Consider the following 16699-nt stretch of genomic DNA (forward strand, 5'->3'; position numbering starts at 1 on the left):
TACAAGACAAGTGTCAAAATGAGACATTTAAACAGTTTTGAAATGTTACACATCTTCCTTTAGCTTTTATTATTTTTCAAAATTATACATAAAAATTATACAAATCATAGTAATAGCTAACAATTCCAATCCATGGAAGTAGTGATTCACAATATAAAGTTCTGTTTTGATATTTTTTCACCTTCCAATCAGTTGCTGAGGTACTACTCGGGTTGTGGTTTAAACTTCCTCAGCTTGACAAGAAAAGCTAATTTAAGGAAAGAAAAAGGTAAAGTTATTACAATAACCAGAAAAAAACATCACTTACTATGGCCTGAAAACATCACTCACCTGTATGACCAGTTTGCCAGTGTATAGGTCTAGCAATATAAGGAGATGATGATCCATATGGAAAATCAGAATGTGATTCTTCTGTTGTAGAACAAAATATATATTATAAGCTACATAAAATATTTTATAATTTGTTGACAAAACTGTTAAAATACAAATTACTGCCCCTTTATGGTTTTCTCTCAGAACTCATTTTTTCAGCATTTGTTTTGAAACTACTCTGCCAGTTATCTTACAGAAACAATTTGTCAAGGATTAAATGATAAACATATATGGTTTTATAACTAAATGGATAAGCCCATATATCATCAATTAATGGATATTTGAAAACTTGTTCATATCCTAAATAATGAGTACAACAAGGACCTAAATTTAGTTCTCTGAGGAATTCCAGTTGCTTTTTAGAATATTAGCTATTTGCATATCAAGTCCTATTAAATTCTTTCCCTTCAGTAATAATCACTGACCTAAATTTAAAACATCCTGTAATATATTTAAAGTATTACATAAGCCAACTGCTTTGATACAAGCAAAATATGAATATCATACAAAGCTCAATTCTTCAAAGGTATCAAACTTTTACATAAAAGGCAAAAAAAGTCATTATTCTGTCCTTTAGAGATTTTAATTTCACAGAAGAAATACCATATTTCAATATCTCTAAGAAAAGAGAACAAATCCCTGAGAAATGGGATCCCTGGGTGGCGCAGTGGTTTGGCGCCTGCCTTTGGCCCAGGGCGCAATCCTGGAGACCCAGGATCGAATCCCACATCCGGCTCCCGGTGCATGGAGCCTGCTTCTCCCTCTGCCTGTGTCTCTGCGCCTCTCTCTCTCTCTGTGACTATCATAAATAAATAAAAATTAAAAAAAAAAATAAAGATCTTCCTTTAAAAAAAAAAAATCCCTGAGAAATAGTTTTATAATCATTGTTCAATACACTCACGAAGCTATTCTCCATTTATTATTGCAAACACATATGAAATAAAATTGAAACTCACCATGGTCATCCTCTTGAAACATCTCACCTTCAATTCTAATTTTCTTTTGAGAATGTAATTGTAAATCTGTGTTGATTTTAGGTTCTACTTTTTGAGCTAAAATTCCATTTTTCTGTTTTGCAAGGCAAACCAACCAATCTCTGACAATGACTTCACTTATCTTTTCACATGAGAGAGCAAGTTCACAGATGCGAATTCCATCTAACAGTTCAATAACCTGTGTGATGCTTTTAGAAAAAGTGAAAAAAAGTACTTTAAATTTCTACTACAATAATAACTTGATACTTAAGTTCACTATACCTCTCAACCCAAATTTATTTTATTTATTTTTTTAAAAGATTTTATTTATTTAGGGATCCCTGGGTGGTGCAGTGGTTTGGCGCCTGCCTTTGGCCCAGGGCGCGATCCTGGAGACCCGGGATCGAATCCCACGTCGGGCTCCCGGTGCATGGAGCCTGCTTCTCCCTCTGCCTGTGTCTCTGCCTCTCTCTCTCTCTCTCTGTGTATCTCGTGAATAAATAAATAAAATCTTTTTTTTAAAAAAAAATTTTTTTTTAAATTTTATTTACGATAGTCATACAGAGAGAGAGAGAGAGGCAGAGACACAGGCAGAGGGAGATACAGGCTCTATGCTGGGAGCCCAACGTGGGACTCGATCCCGGGTCTCCAGGATCACACCCTGGGCTGAAGGCAATGCTAAACTGCTGAGCCACCAGGGCTGCCCTCTTAACCCAAATTTAAATGCTATAGTTAAACCAAGGGGGAAAAATATGCATGCAAGTTCGAGCACATAATATGCAATTTCATAGAATACTAAGTAAAAAAATGCAGAAACTATGATTTTACATTACTGTTCAAATTATACTTTTAAAACTTTTCTTCTGAACTGTCAGAAGAAACGTCCATCTTATCATTCAGGTAAAGAGTGGTTTAAACAGCAATATAAATTTGTTGTGATATATATTGGTTCTTAAGTTTTACAAATTGACATATACACCTAATTCGATTATAAAATGAACACTGTAGCCAAGTCCTTAAGTCAAAATAAAAGTATGTTTAAAATCACATTACAAAGAAAAATAGCCACATTACTCACTTTGCTAGATATACAGCACACACACCGCCCTGTTTAAGATTTGGGTATAAAACAGGCAAAGCAACTTGAGGATTCAACATGTCCAAAACTACCTGTCAGGGGGAAGCAAATCAGAGTTTTGTTTAGACAAAGCACAGGTCTTCTTTCTTACTATTATAAAACTTTTAGAAAGCAATTACCCAGTTAAAGTTCTCATTTTTAAACTCTAATACTATTAACCATCATTTTGCTCTCTCAAAAAGATGTATTTATTATTATACAAAATGTCACAGTACTTGACTACATGAAAATCATAATGGTTTGTCGTGCACTTGGCAATATCAACACTACAGGAATCTTTCTACAGCTACATCTAATATACACAAATGCATACATATATATAAAATTTTAATGATAGAGTTCAGCTTTTGGCAACAGAAATTCAAATTTTTCAAATATATATTTTTATGTTCAAAAGGAAAGTTATTAATTTGAGAGATTCTAAAATGCAAGAATCCTGACCTTTAGTTCTTTATTCTTCATCCAATTGCAGAATACAGGCTGTGTATTCACAAAGATGTCAAATGAATACAATGAGTATGTGAAATTTTTTTTAATTAATTTAAAACAAAAATAAATATGCCCAAAATAGAAAGTAAAGTTGCTTTTATTGATGGATAACTCTGAAAAGCTAAGAGTAGTTGGCACATCAACATATTACTAAATTAGAAATTATTCCATTATTTGTTTTTAAAAATAGTATTAATGAGTAATCATTCATTATTAATTCATTCACCAAATATTTACTGAGCACCTTCCATGTGCCAAGCATTTTGCTAAGTAGTAAGGATGTAACAGGAGCTTTCATTCCATTTTGTTTCAAGGGAACATATATTCTAAAGAAGGGACAGCCATTAAACAAAAATCCAAGAAGTATGTAAGTCACCGGAGGATAAGTGACATCAAGTATAGAATTATAAAACAGAATATGAGGGATAGAGACTAATGGAAGGAAGTGCTATTTTATACATAGGCTAGTCAGTGAAAAGACCTGAAGATGATGATTAAGCTTACCCTGTAGAAATTTAGGGGGGAAGTATACTCCAGATGGACAGAACAGCAAATACAAATACTCTGAGGTTGTAGGATACTTGGTGAGTCTGAGAAGGCCACTGTCGCTGCAGTGGAGACAAAAGGGGGAAAATTGTAACAAGAAATGAATTCTGAGTGTACAATTCAGTGGCATTAAGTACATTCTGACTTAATTTTTAGATCTAAACAAAGAAAAGACTGAGAGAAGGCGAGGAAGGATGATGGTGACCTGGTATAGCAAACAGCACTGGATGTGATGATAAGTGGTATATATTTTGAAAAGGTAGAACCAATTAGAATTAGGATTGGTTGTAGGATAAAGAGAAAGAGGAGTCAGGATGAATCCAGTGTTTTTATAGCCTAAGCCACTGAAAGAATGAGGGAAATGGTAAAGACTATGGGAGGGGCAGGCTTAGCAGAAATAATCAAGAATTCAGGTTTGGACAGGAGTTTAAAATGCTTATCAGATCTCAAGGAAAGATCTCAATGACTGAATCCAAGGGTTAACATGATAAACATAAATGGGCTTCTTTGGCTGTAACTACAGAGTTTGCCTATGTTATTGATGAGGACCACAAATCAGATAACCAAGAAACCTGCCAATCCTCTTGAATATTCTCAACATTTCCGTTCATCCAGTCACTCAAACCTCACTTGTTGTGGTCATCATTTTCTTTACCTCAAATTCTCTTTTGAGAATCATTGGGGTTTTGATGTTTCTGTCTGGAAAATTATCCAGCCCCAGAAATCTTATCTATTTGGCATTTCTCAAATTCATCGGGCTGTTAATGCCTTAGATCAGAACCTCACTGTATCCTGTTGTAACATTACAATAGCTTTCTACATAGACTCAGCCTCATTCTTCCACCAGAATTACTCTAAAATGGAAGAATATACTTATCTTGAGGAGTACTGAGTAACATTTGGAATTGCTGAATCACTACATTGTATACCTGAAATGAATTGTGGTATGTTAACGATAGTGGAATTAAAAAAAAATTACTTTAAAATAGGAATCTGCTAAGAATCTAAAACAGGAATCTAAAACATTCTGCTCCCCAACTTAGGAACTCATCAATAGTTCCCATTATCTGTAAGATAATGAATGTCTCTATGCCTTAGCTTAATATACATACAAGTATTCTTCATTATCTAGACCATTAAGACTGCATTTACAGCTTCATCTCATGATACCCAATTTCTACAGCCATGGTGTTCCACGCTTCTGAGTCTTTCCAGTAATTGTTTATATGTCTATCTTCTAGAATGCTAAATGTATAAATTCACTTTGGTCTTAGCATAGTACATGGCACATGGCAGGTCTTTAATAATTGCTTATTGAATTAGAAACAGTAGTTCAATAATTCAGAGAAAGATGATAATCCAGCAGGTAGATGAATAAGGTACATTTCATGAAAGAGATCATGACCTTTGATCTAAACTTTTAAAGAGAAAATAGAATTTAAACAGAGAGAAGGAAGGAAATAATGATGAAAATCATAGCTAATATTTCTTTAATGCTTACTATATACCAGGTACTGTTCTATGCACTTTTTATGAAATATCTTATTTAATCCTCAACACCTCTATGAAATATGAAATATTATCATCATTCCTGTTTAATATGTGAGGGGCCTGGGCACAGAAAGTTTAAGTAACTTATCCAAGATCTTCTTGGCTATATGGGAACCAGGCTGAATGGACCACAAAACTTAGTTCCCTCTTCCCCTCTCCCTTTCTCTCCTCAGATAATCACTGTCCTGAAGTTGGTAATGTTCCCAAATAATTTATACTTTTATGACATATGTATATAGCTATAAACAGTACCATGGTACTGTTTTGCATAGTTTTAAATTTTAGATATATATGGCCATTCCATACATACTCTTTTATAATACTTTTTTCCACTAAGCACCATGTCTTTGAGATTTACTGATGTAAATACAGTACATTTATTTCACTATGTTAAATAATACTATTTTTAGTATTCCATTGTGTCCATTCATCTTCTGATGGTTAGGCTTTTAAAAATTTGTTAAAAATATTTTATTAGCCATTTTTTTCTCCTTTTGTTCTCCTTTGTGGTTTAATACCTTTTATGTTCACCATCATTTTGGATTGCAGGGGTATGGATCCTCCTATATTTTCTCATACTGAGAACCATGTGTAACTATTTGGCACTATTACTCAAGAGAGTTCACCCAAATAAATCTAGTAAGGAACATTCTTTTAATTGTTTTAAAGATCTTATTTATTTATTCATGAGACACACACAGAGAGAGAGAGGCAGACACACAGGCAGAGGGAAAAGCAGGCTCCATACAAGGGAGCCCAACACAGGACTCAATCCTGGGTCTCCAGGATTACGCCCTGGGCTGAAGGTGGCGCTAAACCGCTGAGATACCCGCCCGCCCACATTCTTTCTTTTAGATCAGGGATGATTCAGCAGGTTTCTACAAAGCTTCAACAATATCATTAAAATCCTCTTTTGTCCTTCATGATCATCCAGCAAATTTCAGATGATCTCTTATTAACCTCTCAGGTATCTGTAACATTCTAACAGTCTTATGGATAGCCTATGTAGAAAAATTTCTTTTCTTCTGGCCCTTACTGAGCTGTAATATGCAAGCCAAACAAGGATAAGGAAAAAGAACTGTGGTCTTTGTGTCCAGGAATCTGTGTCACCAAAACTACAGACTTTAATATTAGAGATGGGAACCAGTCCTGATTTTAAAAAAGTCTCCTCTTTCTTCATTTTTCAACTAGTTTCCCTCATAAATGTCCTAAAGTAATTCAACTTTCCAAACAGCCAATTTAAAAAAGCAAAGACAACCTAGACCTCAGTCTGTAGTGCCAAGCTATGAAATGATAATGAAATCATCAAGGATAAGTGTAACTTACACTAGAATTCTGAAACTCTGAAGCCAACTAATACCTCCATGTCCCATATCTCTACCATCGCTGGTCACAGCCTAAAATATCCCTTCATCGTCTATCCTTTTATCTTCATATTTCTCTGCTTCTTCTCCCCAGCTCAATCTTTCACCATTCCTGCACCTCACAAATCCATCTACTCCACTTTCTGAAGCTATGTTCATAGTAAATGCCTCTGACCTCAATATTTTAAATGAACACTCATCGACATCTTCATGTTAATTGTCTTAAGATGCCTGTTGCCTGTTCCCTCACAAATGAGGGCCATTTATTCCTCCAAATCTCACAACGTGAGGTCAGGCTCTGGGATCAATCAATATGCTCCCAATGCTGCTCCTAAATTATTATTCCTTTATCCTAGAAATGGTGAGGTTCATGATGTTCAACTACTCCTCTTACTATCTGGTCATTACTCCAGACTTAGTAACAGCTTTGGCACCTGATTCAATATGTCTATCTGCTCTAAATTCTACCATAATATTAAAGGAAAATATTCCTCCCTACTTCTACAAATAGAAACACGGCAAATAATGAAGGAAGAGCCTTTTCCATACAAAAGAAGTGCAATCCTTGTTTTCTATGTAGTCACTATTAGATAATATCATAGGACCCACTTTAGAAAACTTACCGCATCAAATATTAAAGATTTTACATCTTCAGTTGCTCCTGAAATATCCTTATGAATAAAATTCACATTGTCTGGCCACTCTTCTACATGACTCATTTTCCATGAATCACACCAATTTTTGTAATTCTTCTTAGCCAATTCATGGTGGTCTTTTCGTATTTCAAAGCTTATGACTCGTCCTTGTGATCCAACTTAATTAAAAGAATTTATGATATTTTATTGATTCATTTCATAAAAGAATGTAAAAAACTATAACACAAAGGTATTACACTGATGTGAAAAAATAATTCAAATACTTCAGGGTTACAAAACTATCCCATCCCAGATCCTTAATCAATCTTCCTCTTCAGAGGCAACCATATCACCAGTTATTTACCCTTCACAAGATAGTTGGTGCCTATATAAATGTGCAAAGTGTCTCTCCCTATTTTTAACATACTTTAAAACATACATGTGTTATATATACTATCCCATACACTTTCCTTATACTTACTAATGTTACTTCAGTGATTAATGATCTACTATGTTCTTTTTAAGACCTATTATGTTCCATTGTATGGCTATGCCATAGTTTATTTAACCAGTCACCTACGGATGAACATTTAGCTTGTTTTTAGTCTTAAACAATATTGCAATGAAAATTATGTTGCCTAAACCTTTTTATCAATGAAAAGACAAAGTCTTTAAAATGAAATTACCAGTTCAAGAGGTATGTGAATTTTTTATTTTGAAAATTATTACCAAATTCTCCTCCCAAAGAATAATACCAATTTACACTCTACCAACAAAGTAGTAAAGCACCTATTTCTCCATACTTTCTCCAACAAAGAGTTTTCAAACTTTTTATCTCTGTCAATCTAAAAACTGAAAATAGTTTATCATTTAGTTGTAATTTACATTTCTTTTGTTACGGATGAAGTTAGTCATTTCATATATTTAAAAGATATTTGTATTTTTGTATATGCCTAAAGAAAACTGTTTAGCATAGTAATAGTGCAGTTTCTACAGAAGACTACTTACAGGGCAGCCCTGGTGGCTCAGTGGTTTAGTGCCGCCTTCAGCCCAGGGCATGATCCTGGAGACCTGGGATTGAGTCCCATGTCAGGCTCCCTGTATGGAGCCTGCTCCCTCTGCCTGTGTCTCTGCCTCTCTCTCTCTGTGTCTCTCATGAATAAATAAATAAAATCTTTAAAAAAAGAAAAAAAAAAGACTACTTGCATTTTAGTTAAAGGCAATTAATTCTCCAGCCACCTCTATTTGAGGTGATTTGATATCATTTGGGAGCTGTCCTAGATCAATAAATCTATAATTTACTCATGAAAAGTTTAAATTCTAGGATGTCTTTTGAAATATAACTCCAGCTTCAATTCACCGTGTTCTCAAGGCAGAGAAATTAATGTTAACAATAGCATAAGCTAAATAATTGGAAAAGAAAATTATGGAGAAAAAAAATCCATCCCAAAGGTAAATAGCAATAATTTCTTGATCACTCATAGTGTGGGACTATTCATGCCATGACACCACTGATACTATAGATATTAGAAATATGGGCACTTGTCTGCTCACACAAATTTTTATAAATTCACTCTGTTAAATGTTTTTAGGATTCAGTCATTGATTGTGAAGAAATGACTGTCTTTAACTACGTACAGAAAAGACTCAAGAAAAAAAAAAAAAAGATTTGAGGAGGCCAGAATGAATTTCTGACCTAGCATAAACTGGATTATGTTTGTATGTGATGGCATTAGGTGAAAGAACAAAAGGTTTAAGTTCAGTTCGGTATACTTCTATTTGTATTCTTTATAAAATCTACCCATATACACATACAACAGCTCTAGCAAAGCTGATTATTTAAGAAATAATGCACTAATAAAGAACAATATGATCCAAAAAGAAAAAAAAAATGTACCCAAAGAGAGTGCAGTCACTATTCAGCAGTCTATCATTAGCTGAGGAAGGACAATTCCACAGGCAGCCAGAGCAGCCAAAGCAACCTTAACACATAGAGGAATTAAGTAGGCAAAGGAAGAGAGCAATAATAAATTAAAAGTAACCAGAAATCAAGTGATGGGAACATGAACAGATATTTATGTTTACTGTTCATCTCTTGATTTTTGATCAGGTGCTACCCTCAATCAAGCAAGACTTTTACCAACTGACAATTTTGAGACTTTCTTAAAGAAAGGAAGACTCTACATGATCTAGCTTTAATAGTTCTGTTATGATTATTTATAAACACCAACTATCATTCTTTGCCCTTAATAGTATATGATTCTTTCCCAGCAGCTGACCACCCTCTACCTTCTATTTCTCTCATACTGAATATTCATCTGGAATTATTATTAACAAAAATATGCACACATATGCACCAAAAAACAAATATAAGAATGTTCAGAGCAGCACTGTTCATAATATTCAACTCAAATGCCCACTAACAGAATGGATAAGCTGTGATTTGTTTACAAAATGGAGTACCTACACAGCCACTAAAATGAAAGAACTACTGTTATATGCAATAGCTGACTCTCACAAACAGAATTTTGAATGAAAGGAGCCACATTCAAAAGTTACATACTGTATGTTCCTTTTATACAGTGTTCAAAGAAGGCAAAACTAATCAATGATGATAAAAGGCAAAATAGTGGTTATCTTTGGGGAGGATTATGACTAAGGAGAATGAGGAGGTTTCTGTAAAGCAACAATATTCCCTGTCTTGATCTGGGTGATAACTACTTGAGTACAGTCACTATGTTAAAAATTCTCTGAGGTCTAAATATTTATGATCTGTGAACTATAGCTGTGTTAGGTCCAAATAAGTTTAGCTTAAAAAGAAGAAGAAGAAGAAGAAGAAGAAGAAAGAAGAAGAAAGAAGAAGAAAGAAGAAGAAGAAGAAGAAGAAGAAGAAGAAGAAAGAAGAAAGAAGAAGGAGGAGGAAGAAGAAAGAAGGAGGAGGAAGAAAAAGAAGGAGGAGGAAGAAGAAAGAAGAAAGAAGAAGAAGAAGAAGCAGCTTTAAAAAACCTGGAGGGAGCAAGAGAAAGCACCGAAAACGGAGAGATGGATAGAGAGAATGACTAGAATAAACGTACAAGGTGGATAAATAGTTGCTTGCATTTGATTTCAAGGAGAATGCTCTCTATCACAAAGTTATGTAAATATTTTCTAAAACATCTTTATCCACTTAACTTTCTGTTGTTATGAGTGTTTTCTTTGCTCATCTAAATTCAGCTCATTTCTCCCAATCTCTTACCTGCTTTGGATAAAAATAAGCTCATTCCACCAGAGCCTGAGCCAGCTTCCAAAACAGTATCACCTGGGTGGATATCCATCATCAACAGTATCATACTCATATCCTATGATTGAAAGAGAGTATGGGTGACTCAGTGACCAATAAATATGTACTAAGTACAGACTCTTATCAAACACTACATTGGAGTTGGAGAAGAAACGAATGAAAAAAAAAAGGATTAAAATCTGGCCTGCCCTACCAAGAGTTGATCTTTTACTTGGTGAAATAAGAGATTCAAGAATCAATTAGCAAAGCAGCACTACAGCAAAATACCAAAATTATAGACAATAAGTAGCAATAGTTCAGAGAATAGAGATATCAGCAGAAGGCCTGAACTTAAAGACAGAGAATTTAAGGAAAAAATCATGAAGTACAGGATCCCTGGGTGGCTCAGCAGTTTAGCGCCTTCGTTCAGCCCAGGGCCTGATCCTGGAGTCCTGGGATCCAGTCCCGCATCAGACTCCCTGCATGGAGCCTGCTTCTCCCTCTGCCTGTGTCTCTGCCTCTCTCATGAATAAATAAATAAAATCTTAAAAAAAAAAACCACGAAGTAGAAACAGTGTTAAACAAAAGAGGTACAATAAGCACAGTCTGCCCATCTCAGAAGAAGAGAAAAGGAGAAAACTGAATGTCAGGCTAAAGCATTTGAATTTGACCTGGTCAGTAACTGGAGCATGTCACAAAGGTAATAAATGGCATTTTATGAAGATTAATCTGACAGGGAAATGCAGGATATACTAGGGAAGAGAAAAATTAGAGGCCAGTGGAAGACCAGTTAGGAAGTTATTACATAATCTCTGCATGAAAGGAAATGAACTTCTTATTTAGTATTAGGATACCAGTAATATATAGGAGGACCTATTTCACAAATGCTATAATTAAAGAATTGTTAACAGGAATATCATGGATGATAGTAATAAGGGCTATTTATTGAAACTTTATCATGTATGTGCCGGGGTTAAATATGCAAATTGCTTTCATAGTCTTGTTTAATCAGGATAATAATATAAGAAAAGTATCATCACTCCCATTATATAGACAAATCAAAGAGGTTAAGTAATTTCCCCAAAGTCACAAAGCCAGGAATTAAGTGGGCAAGTCAGAAAAAGAACAGATGTCGAACGCAAAAAGACCACGATGTTGATCATTATACCATACCACATGTGATACAGAGAATTTTTAACATTAGGATTTATTTCAACACTCCGCAACCAACCTTTCAAAGCTGCTAAGAAATAAGCAGCACATCTAGGAAGTTTTTACTAGCTTTTCCTTCTTTGGGAAAAGCTGTTGTGAAAATTCTTCAAGAGGAGGGTTTCTAGAACCCTTTCAAGTCACGGAAACTTCTATATTAAATATAAGTTTCATTGCACAAGAATTTTAACAGGTACAGTTGTCTAATTAGAAACCAAAATGTATTTCTGAAATGCAGGACTAAGGCTTGGACCGGATGATGCACAGACACACAACTTTTAAGCTGTATTAGTCCAAAAGTTTCGTTCACAAATGCTGAGTCTTGCACACATACATATCCTCTCCTACATGCCAGGCACCTGAGGGTAGAGCAGGGAGTACAACTTCATACAGAAGTGGAAGCAGCTTCAGTAGTCATATCACTGAAATGTCCTGCAGAAGGCAGTTCTATTTTCTTGAATTATTCACATAAGATAAAAAATCTTACTATCATGAAATAAAAAACTTTAGCACGCTTTAGCTTTTGCTTCCTGCCATTTATGTTAGATGGTCTCAAGGGGATGAGTTTTCTAGATTGGATATCACTATATACATCCTAGCAATTTCAGTTCAAAACTGGAGTGTGACATTAGCACTTAATTCATTTCCCTGCCTCTTCCCAAAAGGGATTTAAAGCTATGGGGAGAGTCCTCCAAAGTTATGACTATCATTCTACTATTGAGTTTTCTGCACATTTTAGAACCTCATGAAAGAACAACCCTTTCAAACTTACATTTTTTTCTCAACATGAATTCCAATCTCTTTCCAGATTAATACACTAATATAAATCTAATCCTCACCCTAAGTTTTGATAAGTGGGCTGCACTTTAGGGTTCATTAAATTGCAACAATTTCTACTGCCCAGTTGTTCTTCTATAAGTGCTACAATCATGGACATCAGCAGAAAAGATTGATTTAAAAATTGGAGAGTGGGAGCACCTGAGTGGCTGTTGTTTAAGCATCTGACTCTTGGTTTCAGCCCAGGGCATGATCTCAGGATCGTGAGATCAAGCCCCAAGTCAGGCTCCACACTCAGCACAGAGTCCTCTGCCCCCTGCTCTCTCTCTCTTAAAATAAATAAAACCTTTTAAAAAACTAAAAAATAAAAATTGGGGGAGTGTTTTCCATTTTATATTTCTACTCCAAACCTAAAAGTGCTTGATACTGACCAATGTGAAATATCAACTCTTCACAAGTAACTGTTAGGAAGTTTATTTAAAATCACTCCCACAAAAAAACAAATAAAATAAAATTATCCCACAGACCCACTTTTACTGTTAAGACAAACTATGTAATTCTAACACGGAGACCAGCTTTCAAATCAATTGAGGTATTCCCTTAAAAAGCACTTCAAAGTTGTAAAGGTTGAAGTCAAAGTTCCTGCAGCCACCATTTGGGAAATGAAAAAAGAAATCAACAGTTATCATATCCAGTATTTAAATTCCTCCTTAGGATGGAGCACTAGGACTTTTATCTGTGACAAATGGAAAGGCAGAAAGTGGACTAAAGATTTATCTTTATAACTTTATAAAATATAACTATTCTCTTACAGTTTTGTCTAGTGGGAGGAAAAAGATGTGGGGAAGCAAGATGAAATTACAAAAAAAAAAAAAAATTTTTTTTGTGGCTAGACTGAACAGTCAGAAAAGATAAAAGTTTCCGTCAAGAGTTTATGATACCCCATTGGTCTAATGTCTCCAAAAAGGTTTTCTTGGTTCCTAGGTGGACCTCGTAAAATATAAATTGGATTCCCACTTAGAACATTCCAAGGCCCCAAGGCACATGGAATAACCACATCTTATACCACTCTCTCCCTCACCTCACTCAGGCCCTAATAGGATATCTGCACTACTCTTCCCTGTGCGACAATACTGGGCTCCTGGATCTTTGCATGGCTGGCTTTTCCTTAATTAGGTTTCCTATGAAAGGTAGTATCTCTCTTTTGACACCTTCTCTAACCATCTGACAAAGTATTCTCCCCCAGGTCACCCAGCATGTTGTTGTTAACCTATTTGTCTTTATGAATCTATTTGTCTTCCCGGCACTTAGCACTACCTGAAATTATTCTTTCATTTACTTGTGTGTTGTCTGTCATCCTCTCTAGGGTGTAACATCTAGGTTGAGAGTGAGGAATGGGGGCAGCCTCGGTGGCTCAGTGGTTTAGCGCCGCCTTCAGCCCAGGGCGTGATCCTGGAGACCTGGGATCAAGTCCCACGTTGGGCTCCCTGCACAGAGCCTGCTTCTCCCTGCCTGTGTCTCTGCCTCTCTCTCTCTGTGTCTCTCATGAATAAATAAATAAAATCTTTAAAAAAAAAGAGAGAGAGAGAGAGAGAGAGAGAGAGAGAGTGAGTGAGGACTGTGGCTCATCACCATACCTCCCCTGAATATAGAGGACAGGCAGTTATTTGCTGAATAAATGATGAACGACTCCTCATCCGGGGACAGAAGGAGTTGTTACAATTACAAAGGAACACTCTACTCAAGGACCTTGACTATGATTAAGAAGTGAAATAAACCACTAGCAGTGGACAATTAGTATAAAGTAGTAACAAGAACTAGGCAGTTAATTTATAATAAAGAATTCTCTTATGCTTAGTGTTTAATGTTAGCTTTTTCTTTTTTGTTAGCTGTTTTAATACAAAACTCTATTTTTCCCCTAAAGATTAAAGCATAGTAACATATCTATCATTGATAAAATATAGCCCTAGTAACATGCCTTATTATTAAACGATGATGAGAATATCTCCATAACGGTACCAAGAGAGTTGAACATCCTCCAGTCCTTAATTTGCAAACTTAAGGGTTATGGGGAACAAACACATGGGGAGCACTCACGTGCCTAGTTGCTCCACATAACTCTATGCAGCAGGTCAACAGTGTCTTCGCTTTACAGATGAGAGAATCTACGCTCCCAAATTAAAAATGAGAGGTGGCTCTTCCCTCCTAAAATCAGCAATCACAAAGCACGTAAAAACTCACATGCACTGTGTTTGTTTTTTAAGTCCGAGAGCAGTAAGAACCGTAAACGTTCTGAGACGCGCTGCAGACTGCCGTTCGGCTCCGGAGCCAGTCCGTAGCTAGTTCCCTAAGGTGAGGTAGCTTTACCTTAGGGTACGTTATGGCCGGGCCTCTTTCCATCAGCAGTACGTAGTCCTCCAAAGCCGGCCTCCTCAGCGTGAAGTGCTTCCCAGAGGAGCTCCTCAGCATCTGGCCGGGAAACCGCCCCACGATCTCGCTGAACGGGACCGCTCCCCAGCTACCAGTTAAGTGTCCGGCGTCACTCAGCCTGAATAATTTCCTAAACTGTGTTTCCCGCTTCCCAGTCTCCGCCAAGATGAGCTCCCCGACGCGAAAGGGCCCTTCGACCTGGGGCACGGCCTGGGCCGGAGGGGGCGCGCCCCCGCGCGAGTCCTCGCGCTCCCGGGAGGGTGGCTCCTCCTGCGGCGTCGGCAGTCCGAGGCTTTCCCCTGAGGAAAGACATCCGATCCCGGGGCCTCGCGCGCGCGGACCGAGACTCGGGGGCGACTCCACGCCGGGAGCCTTCCTCCGTGGCGCTTCGCGTCGTCGCTCCCCGTCCAGCTCGGGCGCAGCCCAGGATTCGCCGCACAGCGCCCGCGCTGTCTCCAGGGGCTCTTGCCCAAGGCCGCGCAGGGCCGGAGGAGCCCCGCGCCCCAGCCACCTCCTGAGGCGCCGCAGCCGCAGGAAGGCCGGACCTCGCCGCCCGGCGGACAGCATGGTGTGTGGCGCCGGCGACGTCGCACACGAGTGACGTGAGCCCGGCGAGGCCCTCTCCCCGCGGGACGCGCTGACGACGCAGCCGCCTCGGGTACCCGCAGGCTTTTCCGCGAGGAGCTCCGCAGCGGCGCGTGCGCGTGCGCGTGCGCGTGCGCGTGCGCGCGGGGGGGCGGGGCAGTGCGCGCTGGGGGCTCGGGTGCCGCTCAGGATCCCGAGAGCGAGCCCCTCGCCCCGGCACCGGCTCGTTTTCTCCTCGGAATGTGGGCAGAGAAGCCGTCGGCCGCCGACAGATCTTCACCCGCCTCGGCCCGGGGAGCCTCGCCGTCTGGGCAGGCCGCCCGCACACCGCGTCCCTTGCCAGCGGACCGCGCAGTCCTCCCCTGCCCGCGCTAGCAAGCCTCTGCCCGGCTGCACGGGCCCCGGGGAGTGACAGGGCTCATGCGGGGCTTGCGTAGCACGGTCGTTTCTGAGTAATTAAAACGTAGCGGTTGGGGCAGCCCGGGTGGCTCAGCGGTTTAGCGCCGCCTGCAGCCCAGGGCCTGATCCTGGACACCGGGGATCGAGTCCCACATCGGGCTCCCTGCAGGGAGCCTGCTTCTGCTCCTCTCTCTCTCTGTCTCTCAAATAGATAGATAGATAGATAGATAGATAGATAGATAGATAGATAGATAGATAGATAGATAGATAGATAGATAGATAGATAGATAAAATAATAAATAAATAGATAGATAGATAAATAAATAGATAGATAAATAAATAAATAAATAGATAAATAAATAGATAAATAAATAAATAAATAGATAAATAAATAAATAAAATATTTAAAATAAAACGCAATGGTTAATCTACTACCCCCTAAAACTAAATAGAGTCATCTTGAAGTGGGGGAGAGCCACGGCCCTTGCTAAAACGGTTGCAGGGCAAAGGGAGGGACTGAATTTAATCCCCTCAAGATTCATGCCTTGAAGTCCCAATTCCCAGTACGTCAGGATGGGACTGTCTTTGGGGATAGGGTTAAAGAGATAACTAAGTTAAAATGAAGTCATTAGCTGTGAGGAGTGTGCTTATGAGGAAAGGAGATTAGAACACAGGCACGCCGGGAAGACCTGCAGATGTCCATCTACAAGCCAAGCGGAGTGGCCTCGGAAGAGACCAAACCTGCCGGCAGCTTGATGTTGGACTTACATGCTCCAGAACTGCGAAAAAATAAATTTGTTGTGTAAGAAGGGGGGAAAAAAATACATTGCCTGTATTTTTTTTTTTTTTACTATTAAGGATTTTTATTTATTTTATTTGAGAGAGAGAGCACGAACAGGAGGAGGGGCAGAGACAGAGAGGGAGAAGCAGACTCCCAGCCAAGCAGGGATCAGGACCTAAGCAGGGATCAG

The 16699-nt window shown here is 38.3% G+C and overlaps 1 protein-coding gene across 1 annotated transcript; it reads right to left on the reverse strand.

Moving 5' to 3' along the window:
• Positions 1-36: 36 nt before the first annotated feature.
• On the reverse strand, positions 37-15329 carry TRMT61B (tRNA methyltransferase 61B). Its single transcript, XM_055327006.1, has 7 exons — positions 14682-15329; positions 10305-10407; positions 7058-7248; positions 2425-2516; positions 1329-1555; positions 331-411; positions 37-247 (listed from the first exon to the last, which is right to left on the reverse strand). The coding sequence occupies exons 1-7, from the start codon at positions 15309-15311 to the stop codon at positions 204-206; spliced, it is 1368 nt and encodes a 455-aa protein (XP_055182981.1). The 5' UTR covers positions 15312-15329; the 3' UTR covers positions 37-203.
• Between the last annotated feature and the right edge of the window lie 1370 nt (positions 15330-16699).

Source organism: Nyctereutes procyonoides, unplaced genomic scaffold (genome assembly GCF_905146905.1).
Source record: "Nyctereutes procyonoides isolate TBG_1078 unplaced genomic scaffold, NYPRO_anot_genome, whole genome shotgun sequence".
Classification (NCBI taxonomy): domain Eukaryota; kingdom Metazoa; phylum Chordata; class Mammalia; order Carnivora; family Canidae; genus Nyctereutes; species Nyctereutes procyonoides.

Bases quoted from the DNA above. Each gene is read 5' to 3' on its own strand.
- TRMT61B (XM_055327006.1), bottom strand. From the start codon at position 15,311: ATGCTGTCCGCCGGGCGGCGAGGTCCGGCCTTCCTGCGGCTGCGGCGC. The intron at 7,249-10,304 runs GTAAGAGATTGG...CTTTTAATTAAG, and splicing joins CTTATTTTTATCCAAAGCAG to TTGGATCACAAGGACGAGTC. The intron at 2,517-7,057 runs GTAAGTTTTCTA...TCCCCCTGACAG, and splicing joins AATCTTTAATATTTGATGCG to GTAGTTTTGGACATGTTGAA.